At 33.0% G+C, this 16,008-nt stretch overlaps 1 protein-coding gene across 1 annotated transcript; it reads right to left on the bottom strand.

Annotated features, from left to right (window-relative positions):
• Nucleotides 1-202: 202 nt before the first annotated feature.
• Nucleotides 203-8,818, bottom strand: LOC112014230 (nucleoside hydrolase 3). The gene is made up of 12 exons (XM_024046614.2): nt 8,505-8,818; nt 6,346-6,525; nt 6,035-6,145; nt 4,503-4,781; nt 4,121-4,300; nt 3,639-3,923; nt 3,247-3,369; nt 2,828-3,025; nt 2,305-2,558; nt 1,486-1,669; nt 982-1,287; nt 203-672 (listed from the first exon to the last, which is right to left on the bottom strand). The coding sequence occupies exons 1-12, from the start codon at nt 8,727-8,729 to the stop codon at nt 367-369; spliced, it is 2,631 nt and encodes an 876-aa protein (XP_023902382.1). The 5' UTR covers nt 8,730-8,818; the 3' UTR covers nt 203-366.
• Between the last annotated feature and the right edge of the window lie 7,190 nt (nt 8,819-16,008).

Raw genomic sequence — 16,008 nt, 5'->3', positions numbered from 1 at the left:
AAAAAAAAAATTTGGAGAGAACTCAAAATTTAAATATAACGGCAAAAATATAAGTTATTTTATATTTAGAAGCTGAGTGCTTGACTGTCGTTGCTCATATTGAGATTGACTGCCGTTTCAGATGTTATCATCTTCTCTATGGAAATCTTTAACTTCAATCAATCTTTTTCGATGGCCAACTTGCAAATATTTTTGCCGAATCACAACCAATTGCATTCACACATCTCTCAAGTCAAGCTCATCTTTTATATGCCATCTTGAGTTGAGTTGAATTCTTTATTGTTTTTTTATTTTATAGATTGTTTATGCTTTTATTGAGAAAAATACAAAGCAGAGTGACCACTTCCTTCATGAAACGTGGTCTTACTAAAATTTCTCTGTCAAAGTTACTAATTTGGGCTGTCTAACCCACAGCCTTCTCTGTTCATCAGAACTTCCCATCACAGCCGACTGCTTCAGGTCGTTGAGCCTGTTTGCAAATAGATCATAATAAGCTGTATAATTCACATCTTCCAATATTTTGACTAGTTTTCCATCTTTTTCATCAATCATAGTTTGTCCATCTGTGGACTCAACACCTTCAGCTAAGACTTTGACAGGTTTTACTTGCATGGTTGGCTTCAGATCACCAGTAAGTACAAGTGCACCAAGGATTTCCTGGGAGAATATATCCTGCAGAATATCATTCAGTCAAGCAGCTAAGCAGTGGAAACAAGAAGTGGGGCACAACCAAGATTTTTCAATTCAGGGAGATCCAAAATACCCATGTATCCAATTTGTAACCATCTGCTAAAGTATAGTTTGTTAATAAAATTTCTGTGAGAAAAAAAAAATGTTGAAATTGGGTTGGATCTCTCTGCAGGGATGCCAGCAGCACTATAATTGTATTGTGTGTGGATGAGAATGCTACTCTTAGCATGAGAATCATGGAAAGTGTAGGAGTAGCAGTAAGTACTTCAATTCACAGATTAAAATATTTACCACATGATGATATAAAACGTGACTTTGTTGCAAGCCATATAGCATTGACAGTAATCTGCTGGCGAACTTAGCTTCAGGTGTCCTTTTTGTCTCCTGCAACTTTTCTAAGATCCTTGGTAATGAACCAAATCTACGCTGGATTCCAAGTGGGATGAGGGTGATGTTAAGGTTCGAATCAAAGACTGTCTTTGCAGCCAAAGGGTCAAGAAACATATTGAATTCTGCCAATTCATTGGAGTGAATAGTAAAGACATTTCCTTTGTCCCAGTCACCACGGCTGATGTGTCCTCCAACTATATACACATCCTGCAATGAGATTTGAATATCATCAACTAGCCTATCCTCAGATACTTGATTTATTTTAACATAATTTCAAGGAAAATGTTGAGCTAAAACTCATGTATAAAGAATTTAGGAGCATAACATTCAAAATCTTTAGCTTGCTCATGTACTTTTCAAATTTAATTTACATAAGAGATTAAGAAGTATATGAAATTCACTTACTTGATAAATAGAGGTGGTATTTTTCTCTGATAGAATAATCTTTGCCAGATTAGTAAGGGGTCCATTGGTCAGTATGGTAATCTTAGATCCTGGATCAAGTGTTTTCACTACTGACTTCCAAACTTCCAATGCTAGAGGCTGCTTCTGAGGTGTTCCATCCCTTAAAGAGTTCGCTTGTGTGTACCTGGTACAGTAGTCCAGATTTTGGGTTCATGCTCAGACTATTCAACCCACAAATAGGTCAGACAACATAAAAACACTACATCATTACTAAACTGACCATGACCAAGTTAGATATACACATGCACATGATGCAAGAGCCAGAAATTATTCTGATGGGCGAGGGAAATACCGAACAAGTATAATATCACGCCAATGTATTAAGGAACTTATGTGAATTACTTTATATTAATCACTGAATAATCAATCTTATATTAAGCTCCTAATGCTCTGTTGCATGAGCATGTTGACTTATCATCTGCTTATATACTGGCATATAATATATTGATATGTCTCCTTAAAGACACATAAAAAGAGATGGATATTTTCCTGTTAAGTATTTAGGAGGGAATGTTTCCTTAATGGGAAAAAAATCTCATAACAGTGGCAACCCAAGAGATCATAATTCCTACTGGTTGTCATGCCCTTTGAAATAAAGCAGACAGTTCAATTCACATTGCATATTCCATTTAAAAATATTTTAAAAAGAAAAAAAGAAAAAAGAGAGAGACTAAGAAGTAGAAATGTAACAAATTAATGCACCATGTATTAAACAATAGCCTTTGTGTGTACTTCTTATAGGAACATAATTTTAAGTACCTCCTAGGGCTTCGTGGCAAATCTCGCGCCAGACCATAGAGAGTGTCAGAGTCAATAAGTCCACCACTCCCATGTGGGATAGCCTTAATGTATTTGCAGTCTCCAACACTTGAGAAGATTGCATCAGATTGGTTCATTGCAAATATATCTCCAAGACCAACTGGAATGTCATCACGACCCATCATATGAAGTAAATCATAAATGATGTCTATTGTTGCAGCATTTGCCCAACCGGTTGGACTTACTATTATTGCCTAGATGAAAGAAGAAATATAATGCACATAAAAACTGTTGCTTTTGTTATGAATTGAAATCTCACAACCAAAATAGTTGCGATCTTAATTAGGATCAAACCTATGTTGTGCAATATTTTAAGCATGAGCTGTAGTATTTAAGCTGAAAGAAACTTGTACAAAGTGCTCAAATTATAGATTGTTAGAAAGGTGTGACAACTAAACGGTAAACATAAAAAAAGAACCTAAAATAGGAAGCCAGGTGAAACATGAAATAAAGAACACTCTACCTTGAGATTGATCACTTCCACAGGTACTTTAAGGATATAAAACAGAGTTAGAAAATCTCCAGCACTCATATCCATGTCAAAAACAACAGATTTTCCGAGTTTGTTTGATCCAAAATCTGGTTTGTAAAGAGCTTCTTTGTAATAAGGAAATTCTGTTGTAAAATTAAATCTTCCCGTATGTTGCGGGCAGTTTATAACCTGCACGTAAGTGCATTACAATTTCATCAACATATACCTCAACGTAGGATGTAAAACAATTTCAATGAGTTATGAGAGCATGACAGTACTTCATGATACAGGTAAATATCACTGCATGGAAATTGTGTGAGTGTGTTAATTTGTTTCAAGCATAAAATAACAAATCTCCCTTGAATTAAATTCAAGAATTTATAAACAAAAAGAAACACAGGAAAACTTACATCCAAGAAACTTCGATAAAATTGTCTGTTTAGTGTGCTGTCATTGTTCTGATTAGGTTTTGCATAAGTGGCAACTAGCATGTGAACTGCTTCTGGACCAGTTACCTCTGCCGTATAACCATCCTATTGGATTATTGCATGGTGCATGAATTTTAAACAAGACAAAATATAAGTCCAAGTAATATTATTACTTATCTACAAATGAAGAAAACTACAATTCAGCTTGAGCATAAGTATTATATATACATATATTTATGCACCTACCAAAGCAGAATTATGGAGGAAGAGAAGGAGAGCTTTGGTGGGTGAGAGATAAAAAATGAGTCCAATTTGGGGTAAGTGGTAACTATAAAGAGGTTGTCTATGGAATGTTACAAGACTAAAGCTACTACCTGACATTTTCCCTTCCCATTCTTCACAATGCAGAATGGATCTCTAAGTCCAGTCTGAACATGACCACTATGTACTCCACCCTTTGTTAAATTGAATCTTGGAATGTCACGGCCATCGAAGAATAGATTGGAGCCATCATTCACCCCATAAGGTTCGTTTGAAGTAACTACAGTTATATTCATATACTCCATTTCAGCAAATTCATTTTCCCCATTTGGCTTGTTTGATTTACTCATGATTGAAGTTGCCACACCAGATGCAAAGGAATCCCACATAAAAAATTTCTGCAACAAGTTAAATTTTATTACCTTAACTTAGATAATCCTTGAAATTGATGAAAATAATATGTTTAATAACTTTGCAAGTACGTATTTATATATCATACTCATAATTCACAGTCAAAGGAAAAGTCTTGAATAGAGTAAGATCATGTTAACATAAATTGACTAGAAGTCAACATCAAGCACCTTTAAGAAATTACCGTATAAAATTTGTCGCCAAGCTGCGATGCATCACGAGCTGCTTTCAATGACTGGAAGCAGTATTGTGCCTCATATGTATTCTGACTCTGCTCAAATGTGTTAAAGAAATTCTTACTTATTGGGATGGAGTTTGTTGCATCCAGAGGAATAAGGGTGATGGGAATACCAGAATGAAAAACCTGAGAGGAAAGTAGTCATTATCAAAGGCAGTCACTTTTAGCTTCAAGAGATACTTTAATAATAAAAAAAGCATATACTATGCTGATGTAGTGAATTTTCTTTTGTCAAAAAAATAAAACTATATGTTAATCTGTCAACAAAATCATTGATTACATAAAGAAATAATGATTGGTTATTAGTTAGTCCTAAGAACTGCCTTACCTGGTATGCAGCAAAGGGATCACCAAATATATTAGACTCTGCATAAGGATTACTAGCAAAATCTGTGAACAAATTACCAGTCGGGTTCTTTGTCCTCACACCACCACCCATGATATAAATATGCTTGATGTTTTTCATTAGATGTGGATTACTCATAAGGAAAATGGCAAAATTTGTACATGTTCCAATAAGAAGTACAGTTATGGGACCTGCTGATATTCTGTCAATCATCACTTGCTGAGCAGTTGGTTGCCAAAGAGGATTATAATTCCTTCTCCCCTAATTACATGACAAATAATCTGAGACATGTAATAAATGATATGACCATGTAGAATCAAGAAATGAACAAACCTTTATTCTCATGTGAACTAATAGAACCGTTATTGAAGTTCAGATATGATATTTACAAACCCATTGTATAAAGATCTGGTTTGGGTTTCAATATCAAGGAACAGGACAGTTGAATATGGTTTGTAAATAATAATGATGGGGGCTCAAAAGACCATTTACTTTTACCTTATGTAAAATACAAGAAACAATCTCTCTACTTATTAATATAATTTTTTTTGCTGAATTCTCTGTTTTGGACAAAATAGTAAATATACATTTAGTGAAAGTACATTTGACATATGAACAAACCATGAACCAGCATCAATTTCAGAAAAGCAAATATTTTTCCTAGCAGTAAACAGAACAGTACGGCTAAAATTATTTTCATTTCCTGGTAAGAATGAATTTACTAACCCTAGCAAAATTTACCAATTAGAGGTTGGGCCTTGGTGCAATGCCAATTTCCTTCCACCAAAAGTAACAAGTTACAAGTTTGAGCCTGAGAATTAGCCTCTAAAAAAAATTAAGGACTGTCTAGCAGTCACCTCTCCCTGAAATTGCAAAAATGAAAGCTTTGTGCACCGCAATTTACTAATAAACACAAGACAAACTCAGTGGGAAAGACATCTTTATGTGTCTGTCTTATACCAGTTCACCATGATTTCAATTGAGAACTTCAACTTATGGGAGTGATCCTTTGGTAAGTTTCTACTTTGAACAAATTAATCATGTCAAAATTGAAAACTCACACGAAACCGTATTGACATAAGACAAAAAGTCAGCATTTTCATTTTTCAAGAAGCACAACATAAGGTCAAAGACTAAAATTTCACTGTTGGAATATTCACGCGTGAGTGGTGTGTTTTGCTAAGCAGTGAAATCCCATTTTGAATACTAATGACATAAATGAGTAGTTAATATAAAATAATTGGGACTAAACTATTGGCTTAAGCTTTTATATTGTTATTTCATCAGCATGCCGTAATTTATGGAGTGGTGTGTTTTGCTAAGCAGTGAAATCCCATTTTGAATACTAATGACATGAATGAGTAGTTAATATAAAATAATTGGGACTAAACTATTGGCTTAAGCTTTTATATTGTTATTTCATCAGCATGCCGTAATTTATGGAATGCAGATCCACAACAGGCACAAGCAATAAAGATTTCATCCAAAATAGAAATAACTGTACAAATTCATACCTGTGGCAGGAAAGCTTTTCGGATTCCAAAGTTGGCATCAAGATCTAACCGCCCTCCTCGACCAACAGGATTAGCTTGTCTATATCTACAATGTCCTGCAGTTGTATATCCCTGATAAATTAAACTCAGTTAGAACCATACACATAATAACACATTAATTTATGTATTCATTATGATTTTTTAAGCCAAACATTCACAGTTGAGGCTTTAAAAATTATTAAAAAAGATGTAGTTTAGTATGTCAATGTACATGCATACGACCTTTCTAGTAAATTGTACATATAAAATTATTACAGAACACTTGTTCACACCTGTTCAATAAGAGGAAGATAGCCTCCAACATTTGGCAGTATTGTACCATTTTCAAGTATCCCACCATTGCCTCCAACTCCAACCGCAATATCATCACGGTCCATCATGTAAAGAATGTCATAGATTTGATTCACAGCATGACCAGCATCTGACCATCCATTTGCATTGATAGTGATTGCCTGCACCAAGTTAATACCAGAGTCACTATCTTCCCATTGAGGGGAAAAGAAAAGGTCACTATATTCTTTAATCACAAAAATAGTAGGTGCTTTTGGATGTGAAATGGATAAATTGTAGCTGACATCAGAGCAAATATGGCTGGTGATATTGATCACAAACTTCTAGTGTGTGCTTGATTTTTTGGTAGTGGTAAATTCATACTTAATGTGCTTACACTTTACAATCACAAATATGGTTGATGATGTTGATTCTAGAAAGCCTACTTTAGATAAGATAACAAAATCGTTGCCTATGAGGAAGCTTCAGACTTGTAGAAGAAAATAGGCATGGTGGAGCACCTAACATAATCAGATAGTGAGATTTGTTAAAAATATTTGGTATTTGTTTTGGAAATGATTGTTCTATACCTATTATTTCATAGTGGAAGTTTTGATTGGACTAAGTCCTGCGGTTTTTTCTTGCTTATTGGAGGTTTTTCCATTAAAAACTTCAAAATTTTGTTTGTGATATTGTGTTAGGTTTTAGATCATTGAGAGTGTTGGCAAATTGGGACTGGGTCTCCAATGGTTTTACCATTTTACTATTAAAGAGTTTCTTAATTGGTTTTCCACTTTGTTACGAAATTTGTGTCTTTTTCTATTTTATTATTATTATTTAGATTTGTAACTTTACTATGGTTGATAAATTTGCAATTATGTGGAACTAAAAATAAACTTGTTGAATTAATTTGTTTATTTCAATACATAAATTGATTGGGGGTCTAAATAGAATCTTTTCAATTTGCATCAGATAAATTAGAACACATAGGGGGCCAACACAATATTTTTCAAATTGTAGTTGATTTTTCCGTTAATGTAGATTATTGTGTTTGGTTAATTTATTTGAAGTACTTATTAAATTTGTAAAAAGAGAATAAAAGGAAAATATATATGTTTTGCTTTGTTTTTATTATTGCCTCTTTTCTCACAAAAAACAAAAACATTTTCCACTGTTTTTGACTCACGAAAAGTGTTTAAGATATAAAGTAGGTGCGGTAATGCTAAAGGTGGTGATGGTGGCAGAAACAGTGGTGTGGTAACAGCAATAGTGCAGATGGTTTGACATTGGTGCAATATAGTGATAGTGGTGACACTAGGGGTGATTGTCAGCACTCAGCAGAGATAGTGGTCATGATTATAAGGAACACATTTAGGGTTAGTGTTCTTTGATGAGGAAACTCTGTTCTTGATGATTTTGTAGTTGTATTTTATGTGTTTAAAGGTCTGGAATTTCAATTATGTAAGGTTTAAAATGGTTCCTGATGAGGAAATATCACTAGGAATATTGATGGATGATGGAAATGCTTGTGACTTCTTGGAGAGAGTCATGTTCTCTATTATGATATTGCTTCCAAGGAATATCTACCTTCAAGAGAAAGAAAAGACAAGAGAGGAACACAAACAAAACGCAACAACTTGACTAAATTTCATTCAAGATTACTGAAATAAGAGTTAAAAGCATACATTTAAGGATGATTAGCCTAGTACAACAAGTGATCATAAGGATTTACATGTGTTTATACCCTAACTAACTCAAGCTAGTCTATCTCGAAATAACTAATTTGTAACTGACTGAGGTCTTAATTGTCAACCAACTGAGCTCTGAACCACAGGTGTCAATAGGCACTAGGGATCAGAAACTCAAATCTTGAGTTTCCGCCTTCGTTTGCAATTCGATCAAGCTGGCTTGAACTTGAAGCTGTGACAACGTTTATGGCAGCAATGGTGGTAGTTTTGGAAGCAAAAATGAATGAAAGAGGATGAGGACACAAGGGAACAGTAGAAGATATTTCAAAAGCGGAAAACATTTTCCATTGCACCAGATATATATGGGGGAGGTGGGAAACATCTTTCGAAAAAATAAAATTTGCCTAAACAAACTAGCTTAAAAGGCAAGAAATTTAACGTTGAAATAGTTTATGAGTTTCATCTGAACTTACTTCCACGTTAAACTCTGATCTGTTTAGCTTCAAGAGGTACAAGAGACCAAGCAAATCATCAGTATCAACATCTGTATCCAAAAGAATTCGATACGGGAGACCCTCAATACTGTACAGATTAGCTCCAGCTGAAGAATAAAATAAAAAGTAATAGAGATTAGCTCCAACAACTCCTATAATTATTAGTACTACAACCCAGAATTTCCCTTGCAGCAACATTCTCATGCTTTCAAATCAAACCCCAGAATTCTCTTCCCTGCAAACGACAAAAATATAAGCATCAAACATTAAAAGCATAGTATAACAAAAACATATATACAACAAATAATATCCAACACAAGCTGTACATTAGAGGTATTCATATATCACAGAATGAGAAGTTAGCACAAGAAGGACTAGATTGAATAATGGATCAAGATTGTCTGAAGTTCATATAGTAACTCTACCATATATAGAATGAAACAAGACTAGATTTCTATGGATTTATTAAATCACTCATTTAGTAAAAGTGGTTGGAATTTTAAGAACTTTATGAGATAGAGTTACCCTAAAACTCTGAAGGATCTTAATCCAATGAATCAGGTGAAAATGCCTGGAACATGAGTCATAACACAACTGCATAATAACTGTCACTAGCAGTCTAGCAAGACTTCATTTTATTGTTAAGATTTAGTTTTCAATAATACATGATGTGGCAAATAAATAATGGTAACTGATTTTAAATTTTTAAAGATATATCGACAGCCACTTCCTGACTCAACTTAAATGTTGTGTCATCATGTACTCTCCATTTTAAAAGTAAATGAAGAAAATCCTTTTCACATCAAAAGACACCTAAGCAGTTCAGTTTTCTGTCTTCAAAGGCTAATAGTCACTACTAAATTGTGTCTTTATTTGCTTACCTAAAAGAGTGTGGCTTGCATCCAATGCAAGTCTTGCCCTACATTAAAAAATAAAAAAATAAAAAAAAAAAAAATAAAAAACAAAACAAAATATCTTTTTATCTCTACAAATATATCTTTTATTATTATTATTATTATTTTATGTTTGATTAATATTTTTTTAAGGTGAACCATATTCTTCTAATTTCTGTCGTATTGTATTATATTTGCTTAATATACAACTAAACTTTATAAGTTTCAAATTTATTATGCAAATTTCTCACATCTTAAGGAATAAAGAAATTATCATAATAATCAAAACTCATTACAAAATTACATTGTTATCTTAACCAAAATTAAAATGAAACTAAAGGAATAAATAATAGGCTTTATAATAATTTATTACTCAAACAATTGGTAAGCATATTCAAATTTATGTTTCCAAAAAAACTAAATATGAACCCAAACTAAAATTTAACCAAAGCTATAAGAGAGAAAGAGAAGGCTTTATGATACGATATTAAAACACACACACGCGCGCGCACACACACACACAAACACACAATACCAAAACACATATTAAAAAAAAAACATAAACCTTAATTAGAGTTATAAGAAAGAATAAAAATTTAGAGAGAGAGAGAGAGAGAGAGAGAATCACAGTTTTATATGGGAAAAATATGGATTGAATGGGAAAACGATATCAAATTTATACAAAATAGAATAGGTAGAAGAAGAGTTAAAATATAAAAAAGATGAAGAAAGTATAACGGTAAAGTAGTGGGAAAAAAGGAAAGAGAAATGTTGGAAAAAGTGTGACAGTAGCTATATGAACTAATAGGGAGAATAAGATTTACGCAGCCCGTGGTGCAGTCAGATTTACGCAGGAAGTTGGCATTACTGAGTCAACTTTAGAGGAAGATTCTCTTTCCATAATCTCGGCTCTAAAAAATGGGAATAGGTTGAATTCTGCTATAGGTCATTTGATCAAAGATACATTATCTTTTGTAACCTCCAATAGGAGTTTGTCTTTCTCCCACGTTCGTAGGCAAGGGAATAGGGTAGCTCATGCCTTAGCTAGAAGAGCTAAATTTTGTAGTGATTATGAAGTTTGGATGGAGAATGTTCCTCCAGACATTTCACATTTGTTACTAGCTGATTCACTAGCCAACTGAATAAAAAGCAAAAGTTTGATTCTCAAAAAAAAAAAAAAAAAAAGGGAGAATAAGATTTTTTTTTTTTTGTTGAAAATAGGGGGAAGAAAAGTTTAAATAGAGAAAAGCAAATATAAATAATAAATGAATGACGTCGTTATTGATGTGACTCAACAGGAGCGTAGCAACAATAAATATTAAATTTCAACTTTTATTAATATATATATATATATATATGTAGATATCTTATAGTGGCATTGTCGTAATGCAAAAATTCAAAAGCTTATGAACGAATTCCAATTACATAGTACAATATGATAATATCAATCTGAAAAAACAAACAACTGATAGATGATAGATCACAAAAGATTCACAGAATACCAATTGCATAGTACAATATGATAAGATCAATCTGACAAAGCAAAACAAACAAGTGATAGATGATAGATCACAAAAGATTCACAGAATACCAATTACATAGTACAATATGATAAGATCAATCTGACAAACAACTGATAGATGATAGATCACAAAAGATTCACAGAATACCAATTACATAGTACAATATGATAAGATCAATCTGAAAAAACAAACAACTGATAGATGATAGATCACAAAAATTCACAGGTCCTTCCTATATTAAAAAAAAAAAAATATATATATATATATAACAAATATATATTAGAAGCGTGGAGAACAGCCTCGTCGTCCATTTCGACAAAGACATATTTCCTTAAGTTTTGTTTGATAGCCATCCCATGTTCCCCACACGGTTTTCTACATTTATGAAGAAATTGACACTCGATTATTTTTGGTTTATGTTCAAGATTTCTGGGCTTAGTTTTTGGTTTGGGTTTATGAGTTTAAACCAAAAATTAAACCCATAAATTTTCAACATAAACCCACAATCATTGCAACAAAAAGTTAAAACTAAATCAAACACACCATAAATTTCTTTCGTAGTCTGTTGGTGCAAATACAATGATAATGGAAATAACACAACAAGAAACTGAATAATACTTTTGAATATTATTAATGTAAAAAAAGGAATTACATAACACTATTTGGACTGAGGCGCGACACTCGCTCTCTTTAAGAAGATTTAATCCTTTGGTTGGCTAAACTTTGTAACTAGTGTAGATCTTCTCTGACTTGTCTCTCCCAAGATACAACAGCCTAACAAGTGTCGTATGGCTAGAACAATCTCTGCACAAAGCGTTCAAGCCCAAAGCGTTCAACACCCTTCCTTGTCAAAAATCTCTCTATTTTTATTTATTTATTTTATGTGTTGTAGTAACATGGATTGGGTCTGAAGGAGTCTATTTATAGGCTCAATGGGCCTCATGAAATTACTATCCAATTTATTCTAATTAATTAGGTCCATTATTTTAATTAAGTGGGTGTTACAAGTTTAATTATTTAATATTAAAATGCTCCAACAATCCCCACTCATTTTAATATTAAATTTTTTAGTTAAAGAGAGATTACTAGGCAAAGACAGGTCACTATGCATCATGAAGGTGTGCTCTGCATTGAACCTTCACTTAGTAAAACAGAGATCTCAACTCCAAAGTCGTAGTGGTTTTCGACTTGAACTAGGACTACTTTAGGGAAATTAAGTGTCATTGCTTACACATAATAACCCATGTGTTGACATGAGCTTTTATAGTTAGCACTTTACGGTTGTGTGCTGATCCTAGTTTCATGAGTGTATTTGAGATTAAGTCCAAATCTCATAGGGAGCGGCCCCACCCCACACTTAAGGGTGGTCCTGTAATTTTGACACCCAACTCATACAAGCTACAAATTTCATTAAGAGTTTTTTACTCAACCTCTCCACATTGCAGGATAAATGCACTTACATCATAGGGATGAACAATTAAAAAATTATTTACAAAATAAATAATTAAAAATAAATAAATTGTACATTTCTTACGACTATCGTATGATTCGTTTTTCCCATTGAACCCAATTCTTAGGATCTCTGGTCCTTGGGTTAGGTATCCTCATACATGGCTCATGATTCTATGGACTTTAGTCCCATCTCCCTTGATGTATTCCAGACTCTATCTTTTGCCAAGGCCTTGGTAAATGGATCCGCAAGATTATCATTAGATTTAATATAATCCACAGTTATGATGCCACTACTTAAATAAGATCGCACGGTATTGTACTTTCTTCTTATAGGTCTGGATTTATCGTTGTAGTAACAGTTTTTAACTCTACCAGTTGCGGCAGTGCTATCAGAATAAATTAATATAGGTGGAATTGGCTTTTCCCACAGTGGAATTTCATATAACAAATCTCTAAGCCAATTTGTCTCTTCACTAACTGAAGCTAATGCTATTAATTCAGCTTCCATTGTTGAATTAGCAATTATTGTTTACTTTTTAGATTTCCAGCAAATAGCACCACTACCTAAGGTAAAAATATAACCAGTGGTAGAGAGAAAATCACCTGACAAAGTATTCCAATCGGCATCACTAAAAGCTTCAATCACAGCAGGGTACTTTTTATAAAATAAGCCATAATTTTTTGGTACCAATTAAATATCTCATGACTCGCTCAATAGCTAGCCAATGATCTTTACTAGGCTTGTTAGTAAATCTGCTAAGCACTTCTACTGCATATGCAATGTCAGGTCTAGTACAATCAGTAGCAAAACGCAAACTACCAATGATACTAGCATAATCATTTTGATTAAAAATCTCATCATCATTATTCACCGAAAATAAATGAACACTAGAATAAAAAAGAGTAGCTACACTTTTGTGATCATGAAAATTATATTTTCTCAATATTTTCTCAACATAATGTGATTGATCAAGATATATTTCATCACATGTTTTTGTAATTTTCATGCCCAAAAAAAAATTAGCCTCACCAAGATCTTTCATATCAAAATGGTTTTTAAGCATATTTTTTGTCTCATTTATAACATGCATATTTGAGCCAAAAATCAACATATCATCCACATAGAGGCTAATAATAACATGTAAATTATCCCATGATTTAGAATAAATACATTTATCACATTCATTTGATTTATAACCATTCTCAATCATGCAGGAATCAAACTTTTCATGCCACTGCTTAGGTGCTTGTTTTAAGCCATATAGGGATTTAATTAGTTTACATACCTTGCTTTCTTGTCCAGGCTCTACAAAGCCTTTGGGTTGATTCATATAAATCTCTTCCTCTAGGTCTCCATTTAGAAAAGCAGTTTTTACATCCATTTGATGAATTTTCAAATAAAAAATTGCAGCAATAGCAATTAACAATCTAATAGATGTAATTCTTGTTACCAGAGAAAAAGTATCAAAGAAATCAAGAACAGCTTTTTGTTTAAAGCCTTTTGCAACAAGTATAGTTTTAAACTTATCTATTGACCCATCTGGTTTCAACTTTTTTCTAAGGACCCATTTACAACCTATGGTCTTACAACCTGATGGAAGATCTACAAACTTCCAAGTTATATTAGAAATTAGAGATTACATCTCATCATTTACAGCCTCTTTCCAAAATATAGCATCAGGTGATGTTAAAGCCTCTTTTAAATTTTGGAAATTTTCCTCAATGTTAAAAACATAATAATCAAGATCAAAATCCTTTTCAACTCTAGCTCTTTTACTCCTTCTAGGTTCGATTTCAAAATTTTCTTTATTTTGTAAATGTGAAGTAGAAGAACTAGGTTGTGACAAAATATTTTCTTCACCTCCACTATTTTTCAATTTAAAAGGAAATTTTTCTTCATGAAAAATTGCATCATCAGATTCAAAAATTATTTTGTTTTCAAGATCAAAAAATTTATAGGCTACACTATTAATTGCATAACAAAAAAAAGCACAGGTAGTAGCTCTTATTCCTAATTTAGGCATTTTGGGGTCAGTAAGCCTTACATAAGCAAGACAACCTCATACTCTCAAATATCCCAAATTTGGCTTATATCCTTTCCACATCTCAAAAGGTGTGGTGTGTGACTTTTTATATGGCACCCTATTCAAAACATGACATGCAGTTACAATAGCTTCACCCAAAAATGTAAAGGTGCACCAGATTCAATTTACATGGCATTTGTTAACTTAATTAAAGTTCTATTTTTTCTTTCAGCCACACCATTAGAAGCAGGTGAATATAGTGCAGTAGTTTCATGGATAATTCCCAAAGACTGAACAAATGAGTTGAATACACCTGATTTATACTCACGGCTTCTATCACTTCTTATTCTTTTTATTTTTCTACCGAATTGATTTTCAACTTCTTTTAAAAATTCTTGAAATTTTTCAAAAGCATCATTTTTATTTTTCAACAAATAAATAGTTGTATATTTTGAGAAATCATCAATAAAAGTGATAATATATCTATTTTCTCCATGAGTTAAAATTCTCTCAAATTCACATAAATCAGAGTGAATTAACTCAAGCAATTCAGTATTTGTTACAACACTTTTATGAGGCTTTTTTGTAATCTTAGCTTGACTACAAGTTTCACATTTTTCAAAATCTTTTGACAGTCTTGGAATTAATCCTAAACTACTCATGATTCCCACATATCTACTATTTATATGACATAAACGAGCATGCCAAAAATTAATAGAAGAAAGCATATAAACTGAACTGGTAGATGCTTTATTATTCTCAACATTCAATTTAAACATTCCATCACAAGCATAACCCTTGCCTACAAATAATCTATTTTTAGTGATTACATAATTATCAAATTCCATAGTTTGCTTGAAGCTAGCCTTGTTTAGCAAAAAACTTAACATCAAATTCTTCCTCATAGACGAAGTATAAAAAACATCTTTCAATGTTAGCACGCGTCCAGAAGTGAATTTCAATTCAACCTCACTACTTCCAAGAACCTTGGTTTTGCTAGAGTCACCAAGCATAACAGTTTTTTCTTCTTCAAAAGGAGTGTACAATTTGAACCAATTTTTGTCATAGTAGACGTGCCTATTAGCACCAGAAACTACCCACCACCCTTCAACATATTGCACCATATTGATGTCTGTAATCATAGCCACTAAAGGCTCTTCAGTAATGTTAGCCTGTGGGACAGATTCACGTTTCCAAAATTTGTAAAATCGAGCAATATGCCTACTCTTGCCACAAACAAAACAAGATCTATTAAATTGATCTTGTGAAAGGGGTCCTTGGTTCTTATTGTAATTTTTATTTGGGTTTCCCCTTCCTTGAGGTCTATTATTATTTTTAAAGGCTCTCTTTTTGGACTTCAATTGACTATTTCTAGGAAAATGATTTTTGGGCATATTATTATTGACTGAAATAAGGTTTACTTTTGTGGTGGAATTACCATTGCTCTCTTGTGTTATGAGTGCATCTTGTCCTCTAGCCTCCTCCTTCACACGGATGCGTGTGATCAAAGTCTCCAAGGATGTATCCTTTTTGTCCCGCAAAGTCTTTTGGAACTCCCTCCAAGATTGTGGTAGTTTATTAATTATGCCAG

The sequence above is a fragment of the Quercus suber genome, unplaced genomic scaffold (genome assembly GCF_002906115.3).
Source record: "Quercus suber isolate HL8 unplaced genomic scaffold, Cork oak 2.0 scaffold_39, whole genome shotgun sequence".
NCBI lineage: Eukaryota > Viridiplantae > Streptophyta > Magnoliopsida > Fagales > Fagaceae > Quercus > Quercus suber.
The sequence above is the reverse complement of the archived record's forward strand: the minus strand, read 5'-3'. Positions and strand labels throughout refer to the sequence as shown.